The 22,628-nt window shown below is 36.8% G+C and overlaps 1 protein-coding gene across 1 annotated transcript in view; it reads left to right on the forward strand.

The window, feature by feature from the left end:
- The window catches only part of TTLL11 (tubulin tyrosine ligase like 11), a 59,134-nt gene that overhangs the window by 4,827 nt on the left and 31,679 nt on the right, over nucleotides 1–22,628 (forward strand). The window contains exons 2-6 of the mRNA XM_084493809.1: nucleotides 603–699; nucleotides 2,226–2,359; nucleotides 7,904–8,479; nucleotides 9,107–9,202; nucleotides 9,750–9,868. Coding sequence (XP_084349935.1) covers nucleotides 603–699; nucleotides 2,226–2,359; nucleotides 7,904–8,479; nucleotides 9,107–9,202; nucleotides 9,750–9,868 — 1,022 coding nt within the window. The remainder of the gene's footprint in view (nucleotides 1–602; nucleotides 700–2,225; nucleotides 2,360–7,903; nucleotides 8,480–9,106; nucleotides 9,203–9,749; nucleotides 9,869–22,628) is intronic.

A 22,628-nucleotide genomic window follows, 5' to 3' on the forward strand; every position in this document is an offset into this window, starting at 1 on the left:
GATTACCGAGCTGTAGAGGGGGAGCACGAAATAGAAGCCACGGGATTGCTTGTACTGAATTGTGGTCTATTTAACAATAGAACTTAGTAACTGGCAATATGACAACTCATTCCTAACCTCTAGTGATTTTTTTCCCTTGATGGTTGCTTATCACCCCTTAAACTGGGAAGGAAAACAAGCCAAAAAGCGTTTTCAGGTTTTGTTTACTTCCAAGCTGTAGCCACTTGCTATTGCTGTGCCTTTGCGTGCTAGAATTAAGTGCTTCTTAATGAACTTTATTCCCTGTAATAGTATTTCAAATTACAAGTGAGTCATGCCTTAATTGTGGTTGATAACAAGCTCTAAATTTCTCAGATAGATTGTGTGCCTCAGAGGTGTTTTTTTTTTTTTTTTTTTCTTCTATAAACCTTTTCCAATTCAACATCTTGAACATAAGTGCCTTGAACTGATAAAAATGTTCTTAGTTTTGCAACCACAATACAGAGCATGTTTTCTATTGACAGTACTGCTCTTGAATGATGTGTATGTAATATGAGCATTTAGAAAAATGAGGAATGAGTATTGCCAGTTTGCTACAAAACTTGTCTCCTTCTCTTTTCTAGTTTCCTTTTGGCAGACGCTTGCCATGCGATATCTATTGGCACGGGGTGTCATTTCATGATAACGATATATTCTCAGGTCAAGTCAACAAGTTTCCAGGTACTGTACCTTATTTAAGTTTCTATTTTAAATGAGTGCTTAAAAAACATGATTAATTGTTTTTGGGCTTACTATTTTCTGTGTGAGTCATCTGCCTAACCAGCTGATAGTATTTTTAGCATATTATTTTTGGTAGGTGAAATCTGCTTAGGGGGGTGTGAATACCAGAATGTGTATCTTAAGCAATTCATGAACTGAAGTTTGTTTTAGAGAGGAAGAGGTTTTGATGGAAAGAATATATTAATACATGAATTTAGGGGAAAATAAGTCTTTGGTTATGATTTAAGTGGAGTAAGTATGCAATTATTTTGTTATCTAACATTGATTGCAGTGTTGTATCTTTGGATTTATTTATTTTTTTTCAGATTGGAAAATCTATTTTGCTTCATACTCTGGTCTAGCTCAGGAAGAAGCTCAAAGCAAAGCTTCTCAAATGGATTTTTAACGTTGAAGAGTTCATGCAAGCCCTCATCTTATTATGGCTATTCTACTTTTTTTTTTTTTTTAAACTCCCTTTTTTGTTGTTTAATCTCTGTTGAAATCTCTCTAAATAAGAGTTAGGAGCTTAGGTATTGACTTATCTAAGCGCTTTACTTCAGATTTACTGTGCTGTTAGTGTGCTGTGAGAATAAGAAACTTCAGATATCGAACTTGATGCTCTATTTACCCTAAATTTCTCCTGTCTATGGGCAGTTCACATTCAAATAAAAATGGTATAGTTCTCTGGAGGTTTAAATCTCAGCGTTACCTGACTGTTGCCCTCTCTGTGTTGTGGGTTCTGCGTGGTAAGTGAATGGAATGCACAGTAGTCAAGAAACAGAGTCCTTCAGAACTAGAAGTGGTTTCCAGGAACGTTGCTCTAACTTGATGCTGGGTTTTACCGAATTCCTTCTATTGAAGAAGAGGTCTAGTAAAGAAAGCCCACACACGCTGCTCTCACTGAGATAGAAGCTGCAGCATGACCTAGCTGTAATGTTTAAAAGCTCACAATCAACACAGGAGAATAACCCAGAATGCCCCAGTCCTGGGAGAAGGCAGGATCCAAGCATGAGATTGAAAGCTGCAGAAAGCAGGCTTTGTAAGTTCTGCTGCTCACAAAGCAGCCCATTCTTTCTGATAAAGTTACATAAAGGAGTGGGAAGTAAACACAAAGTGGTAGATTGTATTTAAGTGGCATTGTTTCCTATTCCTGGAATGCTAGCAGGCTAGGGCAATAACTTGGGATTGTAGCAAAGACAGAAGTTTCTACTGGACTAGGGCTTTCCCTCTCCTTATTCTAAGTTTTTGAATAATCAAATTGATCTTTTTCTTACATGATATGGTAATACGTATAATAGGTAATGTGTCAGGAAAATGCTACAGGTGTTTTGTCAGATTTAAAATTTGGAAAGGTTTTCAGCTTTACTGAAAGCAGTGGCTGTAGTGCCTACCAGTAGGGTGAGTAATGATGTGACAATTTACTTTCAGGATGAGGCTTCAGTGTGGATTCCTCATCACTCTTAAATACTGTCTGTTATTTTCCCCAGGCATGACAGAGATGGTACGTAAAATTACACTGAGTCGGGCAGTGAGAACAATGCAAGATCTGTTTCCTGTAGAATATAACTTCTACCCTCGATCCTGGATTCTGCCAGAAGAATTTCCCCTCTTTGTGGACGAGGTAGATTACTTTTATTAAGAACAATATATATAACTTGTTGGATATTACCATAGACATCATATACTTGTTGTCACCATGTCATTCTTAAGTTTTTCATACATACCAAATCATTTAAAATAACACTTAGGTGATTAGACACAGGATGAAATGCTTTTGATTATGTTCTAGAACAAACTTTAACAAAATAAAAATTCAGCTTCTCTGCAATACCAGAAGAGTTGTCTGGAAATTAGGTGGTAGAAACATAATCCCTTTCCCTGCATATTGTACTGAGTATAGAAGGACTGAAGGAGTTTCAGCACTGTAGTGTGTGGAATGTGATATCAGGTTCATCGCTGATGAAGTGTTTCTTGTCCATCCTGTCCATTTCATCTAAATTCTCAAAACAAAGTTTTGTAGTGTGTTAAATATACTTGCATCTTCCTAAGTAGATGCTTCTTTAAATCTCGTCAAGCTGTTTCTTTGTTTAATTATTCAGAATGTGATAAAATGCAGTGCTTATTCAGCTTTTTTCTGAGGATAAAAAAGTGCTGTGTGTTGGTGCTCGGTCCTATTATCACGAATAGCTTTAAAATTACATGTGCTTGTTTTAGCCTCATCTGACTTGCCAAGTGCATTCCTGTATTCTACAGTGTCCTTTGCTTGGAAAAGTGAGAGAAGAAGATACAGCGTAGAAGTCTAATGAAGTCTGTATGTTACTTTTTAGATAATTACTGTACCCGCAATCCAATTAAATCCATGAACATCTATCTTTAAATATATGCTCCTCAAGTGTGCTGGGTCACTGCCATGGTGCTGCTGGTAACAGTAAAAATGAATAAAATCCCAACAGTGCTTCACAGCTTTATTGCTTTAGATGTAAGGCCAATTTGTAAAAAGGAGTGTAAATTATCCAGTAAATTTAGAAATGACAGGTAGATAAGTGAAAATAACTTGGAAGTAAACTTTCAAAGTGGCGCACTGGGGTTTTAGCAATGATTCTTTTGGGAACCATGCCTGTCTCAGTTACAAGGCACTGATTAACTGAGCAGCACGTAGCAATGTGGTCTGTACATCAGGGTAAATGCACAGGCAGACACGCACGCTGTCAGCAGGTGGCACTGTGAATAAATGCTTTTCTCTGGTTGAACGGTTGCTGGAGTGAAAATGATTTGGTTTTTGTTCCAAGAACAACAGATGTCCAGTAACACACTCCTAGGAGTTTCCTTTGCATATGTTTTTCCATCTGTGTTTGAGAGAAGCATAGTTCTTGTTATCAAACATTATATTTTATGTTGTAAGAGTGTGTTTGGCTTAACGTGAGTTTGTAATGTAAGTCCTCTAAAACAAGAAAGTACAAAACAAAAGTGCTGTCAGCTTCTTCATTTTTCCCACTTTCCTGCATACCTACATCCAGCTAGAAAACACAGCAGTTAACCTAGTGTTAACCTTCTGTGCTTTAAAAAACAGTAATCGATGAGAGAACTGCACTCGTAAGTTTGTCGTGGATAAGCTTCATACTGGGAAATACCAAGAAAATGGTATAGATAAATAGTGCCCTTAGTGCCATTTATATTAAACTGAAATGGTGATGGGATTTTTTAATAAGGGGTTAAAAGTTGTTTTTACTTAGTAAATGTGTCTATTTGAGATATTTACTGTTCTTAAACCATCTAAAGCATTCCCTGCTAAGGTGTTCCTATACTGGAGATGAGTTACAGATAAGCAAGTCTCTCAAGTGCTGCAGTCGTCACTACTTCACTAACTGTTAGAGAAGAATCTGTCTGATAACTCATTTCTGTTAGGAAATTCCAATTTCTGAAAAGTAACTAGCTTGGGATTCAAACCAAGACCTCGATTGCTCTCTTACTACCTTTCTGTTGTCTGTGAAGATGATGAATAGGCCTAGTGTGATTAATTTTTAATAAAAATCTAATTTGGACTGTCTAATTTCCAGCACAGTGTATTTTTGGTGGCTTAATCATTCCCCTAGAATGACTTCCCTGGCTGAATCAGTGGGGTTACTTTGTCATTTGTGTATCCTTGTGGTATGTTATGGAAGCATGATTGCGTTTAATATCACAAGAATTTTAATTTAGAAACAAGAAGACAAACCTGAAACTGAAATGCGTTGAATGTCTCCTCAATTAGTCTATACTGAAATGCAAGTTGTCTGTTCTCTCGGCAGACTTCTTGTATGATGTTCCTGCTGCCTTTGCTGGTCAGAGAAATGAGTTATCTTGTTTGATGATGAGAACAAAACAGAGAATTGTCTTGCTTTATTCTTTGAAGCCAGCATGTAAGGAGCACATGGCATTTAGACTTGTACGATATCCTGGCCTCTCTCTGTAGTAAACACAAATCTTGTTCTGACCTCAAACAGCAACCAATGATTGTTAAAACGCAGGATTTCAAAAGCAGGTTGCTGTTGCATCTTTAACAATAGTCCCCAGAAAGCATTATCTTTTTTGAAAAAGTACTGCTGCAGCAGAGCAAAAATAGCCTGAGGCGTGTATGATAGACACGGGGAACAGCAGGCAGATTGCCCTGTTCGTTTCAAAGGGTTCTTTATTATTTCTGCCCTAGTAGACCATGGTTGCCACTTTGTATGTATGGCTCGAATCATAGTAAAGCATGTTTAGTTGTGGAGGTTCAAGATTAGCCATGGATCTTTCTGGGATGCTGGTTTGAACAAAGTATGAGCTAGGAAGAATCCTCCAGTACGTAGCTTTGTGTCGTAGAATGGGAGGATTATTCTTCACTGGTAAAAGGCCCAGGAGATGAATTGAAATTTGAATTTTATAGTTACATTTTGAAAATTACAGTTTGTGCTCTAACAGTGTCTTTTTTGCTGAGTGTTTGTGAATGCAGCACTGCTAGACTTGCACCCTTGGGGATTGTATCTGAATGCAGAGAGCAACAACAGAACCGGACTGAGCTGCAACGGGCTCCTCGCTAGGGTGCTGTTGCTTTACCGTGAACTTAAAGGACTGCCAGGGTGATGTGGCAGCTTGTTTTCCATTGCTTGCTCAGTCTTTGACCTCCAAACCAATTGCAGATAATACCATTCCCCTGGGTTCTCTCAGTCTATGCCAGGTGGATCACTAAATTACCATTGCTGTTGCCAAACAGGCACTGATGGCAGTGTGAACACCCCCGGTGCTGTCTGCACTCGCAGAGATTGCACACAAGCCTTTGGTCAGCCAGGACCCCATGTAGCTACATTTTTGGCTTGGATGCCTCTGGAGGCTGAAACGTGTTAACTTCAGTGGCTTAACTGTGTTCATACTCCTTCCTTGCTACATGTTGTAATTATTTATACGAATAGTGCTTAAAATTCATCTTAGGTAACTTGAAATCCTTCCTGACTTTCATTCTCAATTTCACTTCTCTTGTTTGAGGCATCCAAATGTCTACTGTTCTTACTTTTGCTCTACAAGTGATAAATAAACAAAACCTTTTTTTAGGCAGTGGGAGATATGCATATAACATCAGAGATCTGATATTCAGCAGTTGTGTCAAGTCCTTACAGTGACCTAGTTTATCTTTCTGATTTTTTTTTGGTCTTCAAATAAAATGCTTTGAAGCTTGCAAAGTTTAAGTTTGTTACTTGGGAATGTGAACTTCGTAGGCAATTTAGATGGCATAATTGCTCTTTTCTCTGATGGAAAAAGTTTTGAGTAAATATGTGTAGTTTACAAAAATGCAGATTTTAGTCTGGTGGTTATTGGTGTCAGATTTAACCGTTTCACTGTATCCAGTTGGGAATAATACTAGCTTCCGAACTTTTCCTGCACAATGAATGTATCAGCTTAACCATTCAAAGGCCAAAACAACCTTGTTACAATACTTATGTTTATTTCTGCCAACCATTAACACAGTCTGTTCCAAAAGAGACTGATTTTTCTCAAAGATAACTGCTTCTCTAGGAAAGAAAAACGTCTGTATTTTTTTTTTTTTTTTTTGTTACTTCTTTGTGTGACTCGCATTAGTTTCTTAACCCCAAAACCTCAAATATATTATTGCTGCTTCCAAGAAGCTGGTGTCTGTAAAAGGCTGTTTGCTGTTAAAGTGCCAAGCCCTGCTTATGTCCCAGAAATCAAGTTGCTGATGTCGGCATACACAAATCACAAAGGGATTGAACAAAAGGTTCAGACTCAGTGGCTTCTTGAAGATGAGGCATTTGGATCTAGATTAGAGTTCTAGAACTTGATTATTACCACTTTATCTGTGAGGATATAGACTGTCTCTGTGATCCTATAATTCTCCCTATAGAAATCACTCTGGAGTTTCATCTTACTAGGCCATGTCTGAGTAAGATGTAACAGAGTAAGTTCATTTGTGAATGTGTGACTGTAGAAATGTTTTCTGGAAGTATTCTATTAACATAATTTGTTAGCACTACAGAGTAACTGACACATTTTTAAAGAAATACGTAAACTAGAAGCAATTCTCTGCAAAGGAGGTGAAATGTATCTTCTTTATTGACTTCTCTAAGCATTTTTTGACTATTAAAATGCGTTATGTCTGTGTTGATGTTGGTGTTAGCTGTTTGCGAGCTCATACGCTAGAGTGCACTGTGTTTCATGCTGAACCAGCACAGAAACAGTGATGGACTGAACATCTGCACTAGCTGGAGGAAGTGCCAGTCCAGGCATGGAGTGCTGTGCAGATCCGTCCAAAGGTTTCCATTTGTTACTGACCACCATCAAATTCTCCCCCAGCCTTATTCTGTCCTCATTTCACACTAGGCACATCTAATGAAAGCATCTGAACTTCCATGATATATGAACAGATTTTCTTAATACAAATCAAAGCCACTGGTATGAGTTGTTGAAATTGTGATAGATTTTTTTTTCTCTTGTATTGGATAGAAAGCTGGTAATTGCATGCCAGGCCTGAGAGGAATTATGGTGTAATTTAGAAAAAAAACTTCATTTTGGAGAATGGTGGTAGGTAGCAACTGAGGAATAAACCGTATGTTTTATTTTGTAAACTTGTGATGTTTGCTCAATATCTGCATGTCCCGAGTTTTCTAATATTGGGTATCTTGACTGTGGAGAAACATCTAGTGGTAGAAAAAGATATTATTGGTGTCGAAGTTTTACTTTATCTTCTTTTCTTCCTGTATTGCATTCATGCCTCAATAAATAAGGTGCTTTTTCCTTAGGTTAATGATTATTTTTGTCAATAATTGTTCAAAATGCAACACAGAAGTTTAACTTTGCAGTTTCATACACATTAATGACTAGTAGAATGGACCTCATGAGTTATACAGCATTTCATTCTGTAAATGGGTGCGTAACACTAAAAAGTTCCTGGAGTCATTAATACAATGGCTTGTTAAATAAAAAGCCCTTTTATCTGCACTGGTAACTCTCTACTCATGTTTGTTTTTGTGCTTGTCAGTACTGTTTATCTTCTGCCTTTTTTGTATGGTGTTCACTACTTTAGTGATGTGATCGTGTGATTTATTGTTTATGAATGTGATTTTTTTGGCTTCCATAGTATCAGCCCTTCTTCCCCCTTAGTTAGTGTCCTTTATTATAATTCTTTTCCTCTTAGGTTCAGATGATGAAAGAGAGCGATCCATCCTGGAAGCCCACTTTTATTGTAAAACCTGATGGAGGGTGCCAGGGGGATGGAATCTACCTCGTTAAAGACCCAAGTGACGTCAGACTGATGGGGAGCCTCCAGAACCGGCCAGCTGTGGTCCAGGAATATATTTGCAAACCCCTGCTTGTTGACAAGCTGAAATTTGATATTCGTCTTTATGTCCTACTGAAATCTTTAGAACCCTTAGAGATTTATGTAGCCAAAGATGGACTTTCTAGATTTTGTACAGAGCCCTATCAAGAGCCCACTGTAAAAAATTTGCACCAGGTTTTTATGCACTTAACCAACTATTCACTAAATATCCATAGTGGGAACTTCATCCATTCTGACAATGCAAACACTGGCAGCAAGAGGACTTTTTCAAGCATTCTGTGCAGACTGTCTTCCAGAGGAGCTGATGTCAAAAAGGTTTGGTCAGATATAATTTCACTGGTGATTAAAACAATTATTGCACTGACTCCAGAACTGAAAGTTTACTATCAGTCTGACATACCGGCGGGAAAGCCTGGGCCAACTTGCTTCCAGGTGGGTTGAGATTTCTGTTAGGGATGCTGTTATCTATGTACATGGATTCATTTTCTGCATGTGTCCTTCCTTTTCTAAAAGTTACTCTTAGTTTTGCTGCTGATCAGTGGTTGGATGTAGTGGAAAAGAGGAGTAGCAGATGCAAAATGGTCAATGCATTGTGTGAGCTCCTAGCTTAGGTTCTCCTCAACCAAGTTTTACCTGACAAATCTCGGTCACCTGACCTATGTTACTCCTGGCTGTAAACATATGGAGAACTTTTAATGGGGATCAATCATTAATATCAGTATTCACTCAAGGTTCCAGCTTCTAGATGTTACAGCTATGAAGCTTTGCCGTTGCCCAATGGAACTATGACAATGGCAGTTTTAAGACCCAATCGTGATAGGTGCTGAAATTCTGTGTTGACAGATGCGCTATTTAGAGATGTGGGTAGTGTGAAAGTAGGCAGTAAGACCAAAGACAAATGGCTGGAGTAATTATTCAGCAATATGTTGTGATTTTTAGTTATTTCTGTTGTTCTTCCAATGTTTATTCTAACCAACTGTTGATATTTGGATGACCATTGCATTCTCCAGAAGAACACCATAAGTAGAAGGAAAGTAACATGCTGCTTGTTATGCACAGATTTTAGGCTTTGACATTCTCCTGATGAAAAACTTGAAGCCCATGTTACTAGAAGTAAATGCAAATCCCAGCATGAGAATAGAACATGAGCAAGAGGTAAGGCCTCTCAATGTGATTGTGATATTGGAATGAAATTGTTTAGGGTTGGTATTTTTTTTTTTTTTTTTTCTGGTCCTTTTCCTTGCTTGAAAGATGAAAGCTGTTTGCTGATATGAAACCTCCAAGGTTTTTTGTAATTCCCTGCTTTGAAATCATTGCTAATCTTATATCCTCGAAATATGACTTATTGGAATTGTGAAAGCTTTCCATCATCTTTGTCATAAATACATTTATTCAACATCCTCTGCAGTTGACTTAATTGTATTTAGAGGATTGCTAATATATTTTTTTCATGCTTGAATAAATAATATCAATGGTAACATTGGCAATAATCTCTTTTTTAAATCTTGATTTACTAGAGAAATAACTAAGAGTTGCTGTAATATACTGAAAATATTAAGGTATTTGCTTATTCTTTAAGAAGTGTTTTGTAATCTATCACTGTGTATTTAAAATGTATGTGATGTACAAAAGGTTTTAAAAGATGTAGAGTAGGTAATGTCCTGTTCTTCACTGAGTAATTGTATCCTTTTGTAAATTAAAGCTTTCTCCTGGGGTATTTGAAAATGTCCCAAGCCCTGTTGATGAAGAAGTGAAAGTAGCTGTTATCAGAGACACTCTTCGTCTAGTGGACCCTCAGAAAAAGAAGAGAAAAGATATCCAGTAAGTGTTTTGACTTTTTTTTTTTTTTTGCACCTTGCAATAATTACAAAAACAAAATACTTTTTCTCAATTATGTTAGTTTATCCAGGAAACTATGGTCCCAACTGTCTTTGTGTGACTCCTTTTGCATCCATAATGTCAATTTGTTCAAAAAAAGCTTGTAGGATAGTAATCAGTGGCTTGATACAGAATGAATACTTACATTTGTGGAAGTGCTAGGTACATGTGTTGGTTATTTCCAGTGTATAAACTCATCTAGGAATGAGATGAACTGCCTGTTGCAGCTTGCACAGAAATGCTTGTGGTAGGATCAGTCTGAGAGACTTGATGCCTTCTGTTTTAAGGAAGCACCTTGTTTTAAGCTGTTCTTTAAAGACATGAGAAGGTGATGTATTTATTTATTAATGTTTATAAGCCTGCCTCCATACCAGGATATCTATTCGGTTCTTCTTTTGTCACTTATTGGCAAGCTTAAATATGTTTCTCATGGTATGTTTTGATTTCAAGGGTAATTTTGTTGTCCTTTTTTGGAAAGAAATACTCAGAAGAGTTGTATAGGAACATTTCTTTAATACATGTTAAAGAATCCCCTGAACAAGACCTAACTGATAATATCTACAAGTGCTATTGTAATACTATTTTTAGATCAAAATATTTTTTCAGAGACAGTGCTACACATATAGGTTGCTGTGATCAGTGTATAGAATGTCTTGGAAAGCAAACTGTGCTGTGTTACCTGCATTTAACCTTCACCCTTAAGATTACTTCAGTGCTTGGAGCTGGAAAAAGATTTTTTTCATCTGCAATTATGCAACTATTTTTTTTTTAATGCTGATGTCATGTCAAGCATTCATTAAGTACATATTGAATATGGAAAAAAGGCAAGTGATGATTACAACAAAAAAAATCCTGGGGAATGCTAGTGTGTGTCTGGAAAGCTTATTCAACTGAGAATTCTTCTCCAATACATTTAGACTGCTAAATAATTTAAAACAGGATTAGTCAGTCATGAGAAAAATCATGGGCTCTTCCCAGCAAGAATTCATCAGTGATGCAGCTTTTTCAGCATAATCTATTGAATAATGTCTGTGTATCTGCACCATAAGACAATCCTGTGCCTTAGTGCATAAAATGATTGTCCTGTAGCTCCTTTTATGATACATGGGAACTTGTGTGACAGCTCCATACTCACTCAGCTGAGATCTACCCCTCCTGCTTCCAAGTACATTTCATTGAAGAGGGAATGGTGTGTGGAGCTTCTTGAGAGAGACATGGTTTCACTGTAAGCTTCGAGTGAAGGACATTGTAAATCTCCATGGGTGATTAGAACACCAAAGTAAAAGCATTCAAAGTGAGATCTGAGCTCTGGTTGTGTTTGCTTTGTCTTCACGAGCAAAGATTTTGCAACACTTTCTCTTTGTGTCTTTTCTCTTATTCTTTTCATCTTTTCAATGCCTTTTAGTTACTTCTAATGTGTGCTTCCCCATTCCTTCTCCAAACGTTCCTACCAGTAGCTACAGAAATGGCATCCCTGTAACTTTGCAGGGTGAAGATAATAGTTGACTGGATATAGAAAGCTGGATGGAATTTTATCTATCCACTCTAGTACTTTTAGTCTAATTGTGCTTCGCAGCAGGGAAAGCAAAATTTGGCCTATTAGTATAAAAAAAAAAAAAAATCACTAAAAGATTTCCTGTTCTGACAGATAACAAGGCAGCAAACACTGCAGACTCTAGTTTTGATGCTAATTAGTTAACGGGCATTAATCTAGGTAAAGTTCTAACAATATATTTAACACTACATCTGAACACAGGGAACACACGTTGAGAAGTCTGAGCTGCATCTCTGGTAAATATTTAGCTGTGGAGATGGATTTGATTTCCCTCTAATTATCTACCAGATTAAAATAAATGAAGCATCTAAATGAAAGTGAGTTTTAGAAGTCATCCTAAGTACTTCATTATCACGGAAGATTAATAGCTCAGAATAATTTCTAGTTTCACTTTTCCTCATTTTTATGGAGTTTTGATTATTTTTTTCTCCGTCCTTTCATGTTATATATCACATTGAAACATAAGATATGTTCAGTCAGATTAGTGCAGTTTCTCATGCCATACATACTCTTAATTTTTCCATCACTATTCCAGTCTTTACATCCACCAATCACTGGTAATTATCTTGGCAGTGACAACAGTCAGTCACTGAAAATCTGTAGTGACACAGGCAGAGGCCTGGGGAGCTCCTTCAGGAATCAAGGGAGGAGGCAGAGAATCAGCTGCATGTTGTGTGCTTTGTTTTACTTTCTTGTACATCTTAAAAATAAAAGTAAAAATGTCCAGATAAGAATGTGTTTAAAAACAAGCAACCCAGAAACCCTCTTAACCCTCTTTTAAATTTTTCCTAATAAAATCTTGCAGGACCCTAAACGTAGAGCCTTTTTCCTTTGGTTCCTAGACTAGTTCTCTTTTTCTTAGGCATTCTTAATTCAGAACTCAAGTTTCACTCTTAATTAAGAACTTAAAACCTTTAATAAAATAATATGGAAGCTGCTAACCCTTTGCTTTGGGTTGTGTGGCAGTACTGTCTTCATAGATTTTAAGGCTTGAGTAGAACGTTGCAGTTGTGCAGTCTGATTTACATGGAACAAATGCGGTAATTTGTGGCTGAGCTATTTTGTTGGAAAGCCGGAATTTCATACTCCTCTGTAAAACTGTTAAACATTGTCAAACAAAGCTTACTTTCTTCTAGCATTAGTAGAGAGCTGGTTCAGGGGCTAGTGATGGCAGTCATGTTGATTTCTGTTTTGAACATCTGTCACTACTAATTTCTGAATTACCATGGTGTTTTTTCCAGCTTACATTTTATAAGCAATTGTAGCTCTTTTGACTTGAATTTATGATCTAGTAAAGACCTTTGGTACCAGCTGGTCACTGTATCTCCAGGACAGAGCTTTCTTTTAGTGAGAAATACAGTGTGGAGGGAGAAAGGGGGGAAAAAAGTGAGGAGGGGAAGAGGAAGGAAGGGGCAGGATGTAGTTTGAAATGAGTATCATGTAGAGTGGGGTGGCACGTGTCTCTTCACAGGGCTAAGTGTGCGTGTCTATCCACATCTGTAATAGGCAGTGTGGTCAGAAAGGTTGGCTGCACTCAGCTTAGAGTGAAATACTTGACACATAATAGGGTAAAGGGTTGGACTGTGCTCCATAAAGCTTCGTGCAAAATTATTTTTTTCAGAAACACTTTAGTAGTACATTTGTTTAAGACTTGCTTCTTGCAGCGGAGGTACTCTTCATCTGTAGAAGGATTTGAGCCTAAAGGAAATTTCCACAATTAAATGAGTGGTCTAATGAGACCAAACAGCGTTTGAAGTAAATCAGCATTACTTGATAGCAGTTTGAAATAAAGTAATAACAGCAGTTTGAATAAAGTAATCACTGATGCAAATCATTGTTTATATTGTTCTTCCAACAGAAAATCCACTTCAGAAAGCTTTGCAAACTTTTACTTTGTCTGATTTTGAATCTCTATAGTAGTAAAAGGTTTTAGTTTCTTTCTTTGTTTAATTATTAGCAATTCATTTTTCTTAAATCTAATTGCGTTAGAAAAAGGAGTCTTAGCCTTGTATACAAACATTGTATATTCATAGAATCATAGAATTCTATACAAATATTGTATATGCTCCACTGGATGTTAGATGTAAATTATCTGCTCATAATTACTAGCCATGAGTATCATTTGGAGTAGGTCTGCTCTGGATGTGTTAGGAAGATCACCTATAGCATCTCATCCATGCTAATGATCTGCTTTCCTGTTCTGTCAAAAATATTGTTGTCCTAGTTTATTAATGCTAATTAATCCGGAGATAATAAGAGAATTATTTATATTTGTGTTGCTCTTGTTTATTCTGCCCCAGTATGATCTCTTGGATTTACATGCCTAGTTTCTTACATATTTCTCGACAGAAAATAAGCATTTTGCTCCTTTGACAAGGAGGGCATAGTGTTATGACATGTTTATCATTATTAGAAATATGAGCTGCTCATGGAATAGTATCTGCTTTATACTTGTTAGAGATAAAGGTACAGCCCCCTAAATAATATAAAGACTTCTATTCAGCAGTGAAATAGCTATTGACAGAATAAAGAATTGAAACACTTTGGAAACCAAATGTAATTTAATCTGTGGCTGTTATAATCAATTCATTGTGTCCACAAAAAAGACTTTGTTTTATTACCTATTCTGGTATTGCTGTTTCATTGGTAGTTTATCTTTTCTTGAGTGCTTATTCTCTGTTCATATATTTTTTTTTTTTTGTATTTGAATTCAGCCTTGAAATTTGTGATGTTCTGATTATTTTTTTCTTCTTTTTAAAATATGTCAGGTATGATTCTCTTCTCTGGATTCCATTGCTCTAGCAAATGTCAAATATGATTAACCAATTTCCTGAGCACTAAGAGCCCCAATGTGGTCTCTCTCAAATTTTTTGCAAGATCAGCATGCAAACACTGGCTAATGTCACTCTGTTCAGAGAGCACCCTGTAAATACTAATGTGTCAGCTTGACTCTTTCTCTAAGCATTATGTAGTTAGGAAGAAATTCTAGTCAGGGTTTTGTGGAACTTAATATACAGAATATCGCACTCTTTTCTTGCACAAAACAAGGTAATTTGTTCTCTCTACTATATGGGATTACACATCTTTCCCACATTAAACAGTTTTTCCTCTACAAAGGAGGAATGAATTGTACTGAAAGTCTTGTTTAAGTCGTGTCATTTTCCAAATCTAAATGCTGCTCTTAATTCCTTGATATTGAGAGTCAGTTTCATATTAAAAAAAAAAAAAGTAAAAGAGGGTGGGGTGAGAGAACAGGAAATCACCTAGATGGCTAAATTTCTATTTTTTTTACAGGTATTTTAAAAATAGTTTCCTAACCTCCCCCAATGTTTGTTTAATAGAAATATGAAAATATGCCATGCAAAGAATATGATCATCCTAGATTTTGATGATGAATCATTCTTATTATTGATTATGGTGTTTATCTTGCTACTCATATTCTAAGGTTATAGTTATGTGATGGGGGTAGTTTAAGAGGGTCAGAAACTCAGTGCATAATCATATGGAGAGGCTGAGTGGGATAATAGTGGTGTTGCAGCTATTGCTGATCAGAAAATGGCTGTTCTTCAGTCCTGTTGTAAGGCATCTTAGTTTCTGCTTATGTGCATAACTCTATTACGTTCTGCAGTGATTGATTACTCAGGGTAGTCAGTGTCTTTGGCATGATTATATGGAGTGAGTTCAGTACTTAAAAAAAAAAAAAAAAAAAAGGTAAAATAAGCACATAATAATACTAGCCATGTTAACACTAATATTTTGGATTACATTTGCTAATTGACTTTTTTAGCGGAATCCTACAGCTTTAGGTTGATTCCTGTATTCCTTTGTTATCACTTGGAAGTCTGGTCAGGTTTTCAGCTATTCAAATGCTTCTCAAGCACCACCTCTTCATTCCAAGCCTTATTTCTGCCTGAGAGTGTATAAACTCATATGAATGGTTTTTTTGAGATTGATCTTTCTACTCTGGTTCATTTTGGAGGCTGACACAATTTTTTTCTCCATCAGTCAAAATGACCGAGCATTCATATTCAGCATCATTCTGCCAAAGCCCTTTGAAAGTACATTGAATTAGACCCTTTGTCTTTCCTAGAGGGTTTTTTGTTTTATTCCTTCATCAGGCAATCTGCCAACTTCAGTATCAATTCTTGTCCATTACATTAGCCCATGTGGCTTTTGAGGAGTTAGACATGTGGGGAAGACTTTTAAATTTGATGTTTGCCAATGTTACTTCAGTTCAGATCAGTGAAACGTTAACTCTGTTTTTCTGTAAATTGGGGAGTATTTATTTCAACTGCTATTTCTCATCCTGCTCAAGAAGAACTATCCTCAACTACTCCGTTCAGTTTTGTGAAGCAAACCTTATAGGTGCCTTGATCTTTGTTCTTTGTTCTTGCAATTCCAATTATTTCTCTGCTTCATTGTTAAGAGCTCTTAACCTTGTTGCTATTGATTAGGGCAGGCCCTCTTGGAAATTGTACAAGCTAGAATGTGAGATGTCCCTCCTTGAAGTGAGGGGAAGGATCTGTTAGTGCTTGACTCACAGGAAAATTTTATATTGGCTTTAAGAGCTGCTTAAAGGAAAGCAGCTCTTTCCTTTCCAGAGGAGTGCTTACTACAACAACAGAAGATATAATATTGAGTCCAGGACAGTGGTAAATAACTGGAATGTGCTGTAGCAGCAATCCTAGCAATTTTCTTTTGAAAGTCTGCTGATATAAAGAAAATAAAATCTTTACATGGGAAATACAGCCACATACAAACTTAATCTGAATGGTTTTAATTGACTAAAAATGCATAGCTTAAATATACACGAGCAGTAATAGTGTCTCTTCAAAACCAGCTAAAACTATACCCCTTGCATAGGTACAGGAGGAAGTCAGTGGTTCACCCCTTTGATATTTTTCTCTATCAAACCATTACAGGAAAAGTTGGTTTTAGTAGTATATGAGGTCAGTTTATATACTGTTGTTATACAGAAGTATTACAGAAAAGCTTCATTTTTCTTCTTCGGAAGATTTTAGGTCTGGTTCTACGCTCCAGTAAATATCCCTGTAGGTTACTAAGGTTTGCAAAGAATTCTTTGTTTTGCCAACCTGACTGTCATTAGTTACATCTTTCTTTTATTTTCTCCCATACAGAGTGCTTAGAGTTACTACATTTTCTGTAGAATATCCTATCTTGGATCATGACTTGCTATTTTGAACATTCAGCTTGTTAGAATTCTGGACAACAGATTAATTTGTTTTTTTCCATTTTAACCTTCATCGCTGGAAAAAAAAAAAGTGCTGTTACTGCATAATATATTTTTGCGTGTTGCTCTGTGTTCATTTGCTCATACATTGGATTTTAAACATATCTCGAATGTAAAGACTCTATTTTAACTTCCATGTAAAGAGTGAATTCAGTCTTATTTTGAATCCCTTGAAATGTCACTGCTGAGGGACAGCTGGATTGGCTTGGAAAATCCAAAGCAAGCAAGCTGATGATGGGTCTAGTTCCATTAAAAATTTAATGGGCAAGAATTGATAGGAATTGCAGAATTGTAAAATGTTTAGTTTTCAGCACTGTGAAAGTAATTGATCCAAAAATGTAGTGCTCTTTTGCGGTAATTGGCGTGCAGCAGTGCCTCTGGCTCTGGTGTGAACCTTTGTCTGTTTTTGTTATCAAACTGCGAATGGAGACCAGTTTGTCCAATTAGACTTGCATCCTAATGTTTTGAGATGCAGCTCGTCTAATTGCTTTTTTTTTATTGACATCTGTTTTCTTTCTTTTTGCTTTCTAAATTTTCTGGTGAGAAATAGAGGACAGTTTGAAAATGAACTAAGGAATGTGACCTGTCAAGAGTGATTTCACTTTGAAATCTGAACTTTCCAAAGATTCTGATATATCAAAACATGCTATAGCAATTATATATCTTAGGTATTCACATAGTCTTACATTTTAAGTTGATCATTAGGAAGCCTTCTTGCTTCCTATTCTCTTGCTGTGATTCTCAAATGCAAAGGAAGCCTTTGTGATAAAATACATAGGAAATAAGGTTTTTTATCAGGATGTGTCACTTTAGTCTTTGAAGATTACAGCAACTTCTGTGGCTACACTACAAGGTCTGCCCAAGAAGGGAGGTCAGGAATACAGTAGGGTGGCTGCTTAGCTTCCTTCCATGTGGCATAAAAATGACTGTGGAGGCAGAGAACCTTAAATACATCTTTGAATTCAATTATTTGATTACAGATTATAAATGACTCTTAATGGAAGTAGAATCTGGTTTAAGGCACGCTGTATTTTGCATCTCACATAACCGATAGCAGTGACTGACTGGGCAAGAGTAGTACGTTGAATTCACGTTGACGTAACAAGAAGCCTAATAGTAAGGCTTTGTGGTGCTTGGAGGCCATTAAAGCCTTGTTCAGTGATAGAAGAGATGTCTGAACACCTTTGGTCTGTGCTCCTGCTTTTATGGAATTCTAAGAAAATAATGGTTTTGTCTTTTTTTTTCCTCTTAAAACAAACAAAATCTCAACATAAACTCTGCAATACTTCAGAGTATTTCTGGGAGCCTTGTTGAATACAGAAGTGTGCTGTGTCCAGCCCTGCTGATGGCAAGCTTCAGCTGTAACAAGTGAGAAGTCAGATGAGCCATGGTCTGAAGTTTGCTGAGGTTATGCTGCGTAAGATATAAAACAAATAGTGATTTTGACCTTATTTATCAAGTTTTTAAGTGCATATTCAAGTGCTTTGCAGGGGTACCCTTCTGTACCTTAGAGAGAGAAAAATTATTATAAGTGAAAGGTAATTCATCCAGAGTGGATGAATCTGAGATAGAATCATATAGCACTCTCATAGCTTTTTCATACAGTACAACTTCCATTATTAACCTATAGTGAAACACTCCTTTGAATGAAATTTGATTTTCACAATGTTAGCTTAATTGTCTTGTCTAAAATTAAGGGTACATTTGCACTTGACATTTTTCCCTTTTACCTTATTGGACATAATGCTAATGTTGCCCAGAAGCACTTCTTTTACATTCATTTCTCCAATTGGCCTATAACATAAACTCTAGTAATTTTTAAATTTTTCTGTAGTCTTCTTGATATTACTTCCTACCAGATAGTTTGCATAAATGTGTACAAGCATTTACTATAAAGGTAATTGTACTGTACTGTACAATTGTATTGTACTGTACAGTGTATTTGTGTATATATTTAAGCATATACCATGTGCATGTGTATCTGTACGTTGTGTACGTAAAGCTACTACTGGCTGTGACAGTTCTGATTGCATGGAGTCTGTGGGGTGAGCCTTGAGTGCTTTGGTGAATGAACGTTTTGGTGTCAAATCTTTGTAAGTTCTTCATGTGACTGCTGAGTTGCAGTGTGCACTTTGTTCTCTCAGGCATGGCACAATCCACAAACAAATTGATTTTAAAAAATAAGATTTCACGCAACCCAGAAGATGTTACAACAAATCGATCAGCCAAGAACATACAAAAGTACATCAGCTTATATACTAACAAAAGAAACAAATCATTTCTGTGGCGTAGGGCTCTTAGGTCATATGACAATGTTTTATTGAGGTAAGAGTAAAATGGAATAAATTTATGCATGAGCATGGATTATATCTCTGAATCCCAGTGGAAAGTTCTTATGTACAAATGTATTCTAAGAATTATTTTTTTGCAAAGTATTTAGATGTCACATTTGAGGATGGGAGAACTTTCTGTAGCAGATAATTGTCAAACTTGATGCAGCTGTGAAATATCGAACTAATTAAATGATATCATTACCCAAATCCAAGTAATTATAAGTAATATGATATAAGTCATTAAACATTCATTGTTCCACTTACCAGTTGGAATGGCATTACATGAGTGTTCACTGCTCTGGATCCGGACCCTTTCTTGTAAGTGAGCAGCTCTGTCCATGCTGTCCTTTCCTTCCCTTCAGGGTTGTTGTCTTTGCCACAATAGATTCAGCTGTATCAAGTATGTCAGGAAACAGCCAGGATATGGGTCCAGCTTCCAGAATGTAGTGCTTTTTTCCTTCTTACTGAAATACTGCAATTTGTTGGGACAGATTTGAAAAATTATATATTTTCCTGGCAAAATATTTACTTTTCAAGACTTTTTTTTATTGTAACTATGGGGTGAATGCAAGCACTTACCTAGCTAGCATTTGTTCTTAAATAGACATGTAAGGAGAAATGAAGGAAAAATGGAGATTATCTCAGATTTTTTGCAGGAGCTTTATTATTCTCATCAGCTTCTGGCCATCAGAAAGTTGCTTGTTCTCAGATACTGCACATAATGAGTATGAATATTAGATCATAACCATATCTGAAAGCTCTTTCCATATTCCCCTGTCTATGCTCAAATAATAAGGGTGAGGGAGTGCAAAGTAGGTTTTTAAAGGACGGCAAAATTAAGTGCTTGGGATTTTGGCTTGACTTAAGCACAGGCATTGAGCAGAAGAATAACATTTTCACTCTTACAGATATCCTTCAGGTGTCAGTTCTGCAGAATCCTGGTTTTATTACATCAATCACAAGCAGCTTAAGGCTTCCAAAAACATAGTCACAGACAGATGTTGAGCCTGTCTGGGGATTAGAAATATCCTCTTCCATTAAGTATAAATTAACTTAATCACCAGGTATGAAAGATAAGCAGCATAAACATCATTCCCTGAAGCTTTCATTAAAATTAAAATTCTATTTAAAACTAGGCTTGTATTTTCTATGACTTGATCCCCCCTTCAAAGAGATTATATCTGCTGTAAATTTTTACAGTGACAGAGTGACAGAAATTAATGTATTGGGGGCAGTGATGTTCTCTATAATTTAACTTCTGCTTCTAGTCGTCTTTTAGAAGGAGAGATGATTGGCTTATTTTTAAATAATAATTGGTCTCTAGTCTCTGAAAAAATTAGAAAGCAATAAAACTGCCTAGCACCCATTTGCTGCAAAATGAAAGCAAAGCCACATGACTGAACAGCAGTGTAATCATCACTAGTGTTATTTTGTGTATGTAGAATTCAACTGCTTAAATAGGAGGATTACTACTCATAAAATGCATTTGCACAGCTGCTTTCTGCTCCATTGGATGACAGGGTAAAGCTCCTTTTCTACCTTAGCATAATTGTGACTGCTTTCTAAGAATAATTTTCATATGGGAAAAAATACCTTGGGGCCTAGGGTTGTTGTTTTTTTTTTTTTTTTTTTTTTTTTTTTAACTGTTCTACAGTAAAACACTTGGTAGTCTAATTTAATGTTGGGTTCAATATCTTATCAGGCTTTACAACTGATGTGTCTTTGCTATGTCCTGCTATATAGTATTTTTAAGGCACACTTTTCTAAAGAAACAAGGGAAACTGGAGAAATAATGGGGTATACGAGTGCCTTAAAAGCAAATAATAAACACAGATAAATCTATTAGGAATAATGAAAGCTACTGCTCCCACAAAAATATAAAATATTGGGGACTATAATTAATGATTTTTGTTCTGCAGTATTTTTTTTGGTACAGTGGAACAAGTCCTTCCATGCAGGTTTTGCATTGCTTGTGTGTTAGTTCATTATAGTAGTGCCGTATTTCCTGCAGTACTCAAATAGGTGACAGGGAATAGCATAAGCATTCAAAATGGCTTTTACATTAAAAGCAGCAAATCTTTAGATAATACTGACTGATATTACCATTGTTCTTAAAATGAGAAAGCTAGAACTAAAGAATCTCAATAATGGAGAAATAATTTTTTTCAGCATATTGAATGTGACAATCCTCAAAAGCATTTCTTCCCTTAGAGTGCTACAGAATTAAAAACGGGTCAAGTGCCACTATGAGACCCCCTTAAATATTTATCCCAGGTATCTGTTTTGCATCTCTAAAGGATGCCTCTCGTCTCTGAAGGATGGTGTGCTGCTTTACGGCTTCCTTTCATCACCTCGCAAGGTCAGAGTTTAACCAAACCAGACTCATCAGTGTCACTGGTTGGCTAGCAGGTTTCAAACGGTTCAGTAGACTGAGGCTTAGTTTAAAATGGCAGGGGAATTAACTCAGCCTTTCTGACTTTGCATTTGCATAATAGCCTTCTTGCAAACTTAAACATCTCTCTTCGTACGTGTTTCTTTTTAAAGCACACTTGAAAACAAGCCCTGGCTGAGCCAGAAGATGCTAAGATCACAAGCACCTACATGTATATTGTCTAAAACATTCCATCAATACTGGAGCAAATCCTCACATGCTCATCAGGGCAGATAAAATCCACTCCAAACTATGGACAATTCTTCAAATAACCAAATGACCCAGCTTCCGTACTGCTGAGCTTCCTCTGTATCAGTGGTTTCTCTGGCTGGCTTGTCTTTGGAAGTTTCCGTGGTGTGTTGTCAAAGGAAGGATGTAAATCTCTCTTGTTCCCTATGCCCTGGTATTTTGGGGATGGCTGTAACGGTGTTAGCTGTGCCCACACTGTGAATGTTCTATGAAACCTGAAAGCTTGTGTCTGGTACGGAGTTCTGTTACGGGAGGCTTTTATTGCTGTAGCCTACAAGGGTAAACAGTGGGATGTTGAATGATGATAATTACGAGGGGACAGAAGAGACTGTGTCTGTGTAAGCCAAAATGGGAAAGTTGAACACAGTGAGGCTTTGCTCCATCTCATATTAGAAATTCTGAGCAGTGCAGGATTCAACCAGGTGTTCTGTACAGCTACTCTGAAAGGTAAGTGATAGGCTTTGAATATACAGCTGCAGGAAGCATATCACGCTCTCTCTGGCCGATGTGCCTTGGCCTCATAGTCAACAAACTGCGTTTCCTTCTGGACACAGTGTGTAGGACAGCATATAAGCTTGTCTTAAGTTTTAAGTTTGATGTAGAGGCTCTGGTATGCTCTGTGTATGCTACGGAAACGTTCAGAATATTCTCATCCATCACTTTGTATCCCCAGTGCGGAGCAAGTTGTTTTCCACACTAGGTTTCTGCATCTTGGAAACTCTCAATAACTACAGGTGAAGAAGACAAACTTCAACAGCCTCCAGTTTTTGTTCAAAATCTATTTAATCTTTAATGAGAAATGTTCGTTTTCATAATGAATCTACCCAGTCTGGCGAGGCAGCAAAGCATCCTTCTCAGAAAGGGGACTGAATGTCTGTGGACCT

Source organism: Aythya ferina (genome assembly GCF_964211825.1).
Source record: "Aythya ferina genome assembly, chromosome: 20".
In the NCBI taxonomy this organism is placed as follows: domain Eukaryota; kingdom Metazoa; phylum Chordata; class Aves; order Anseriformes; family Anatidae; genus Aythya; species Aythya ferina.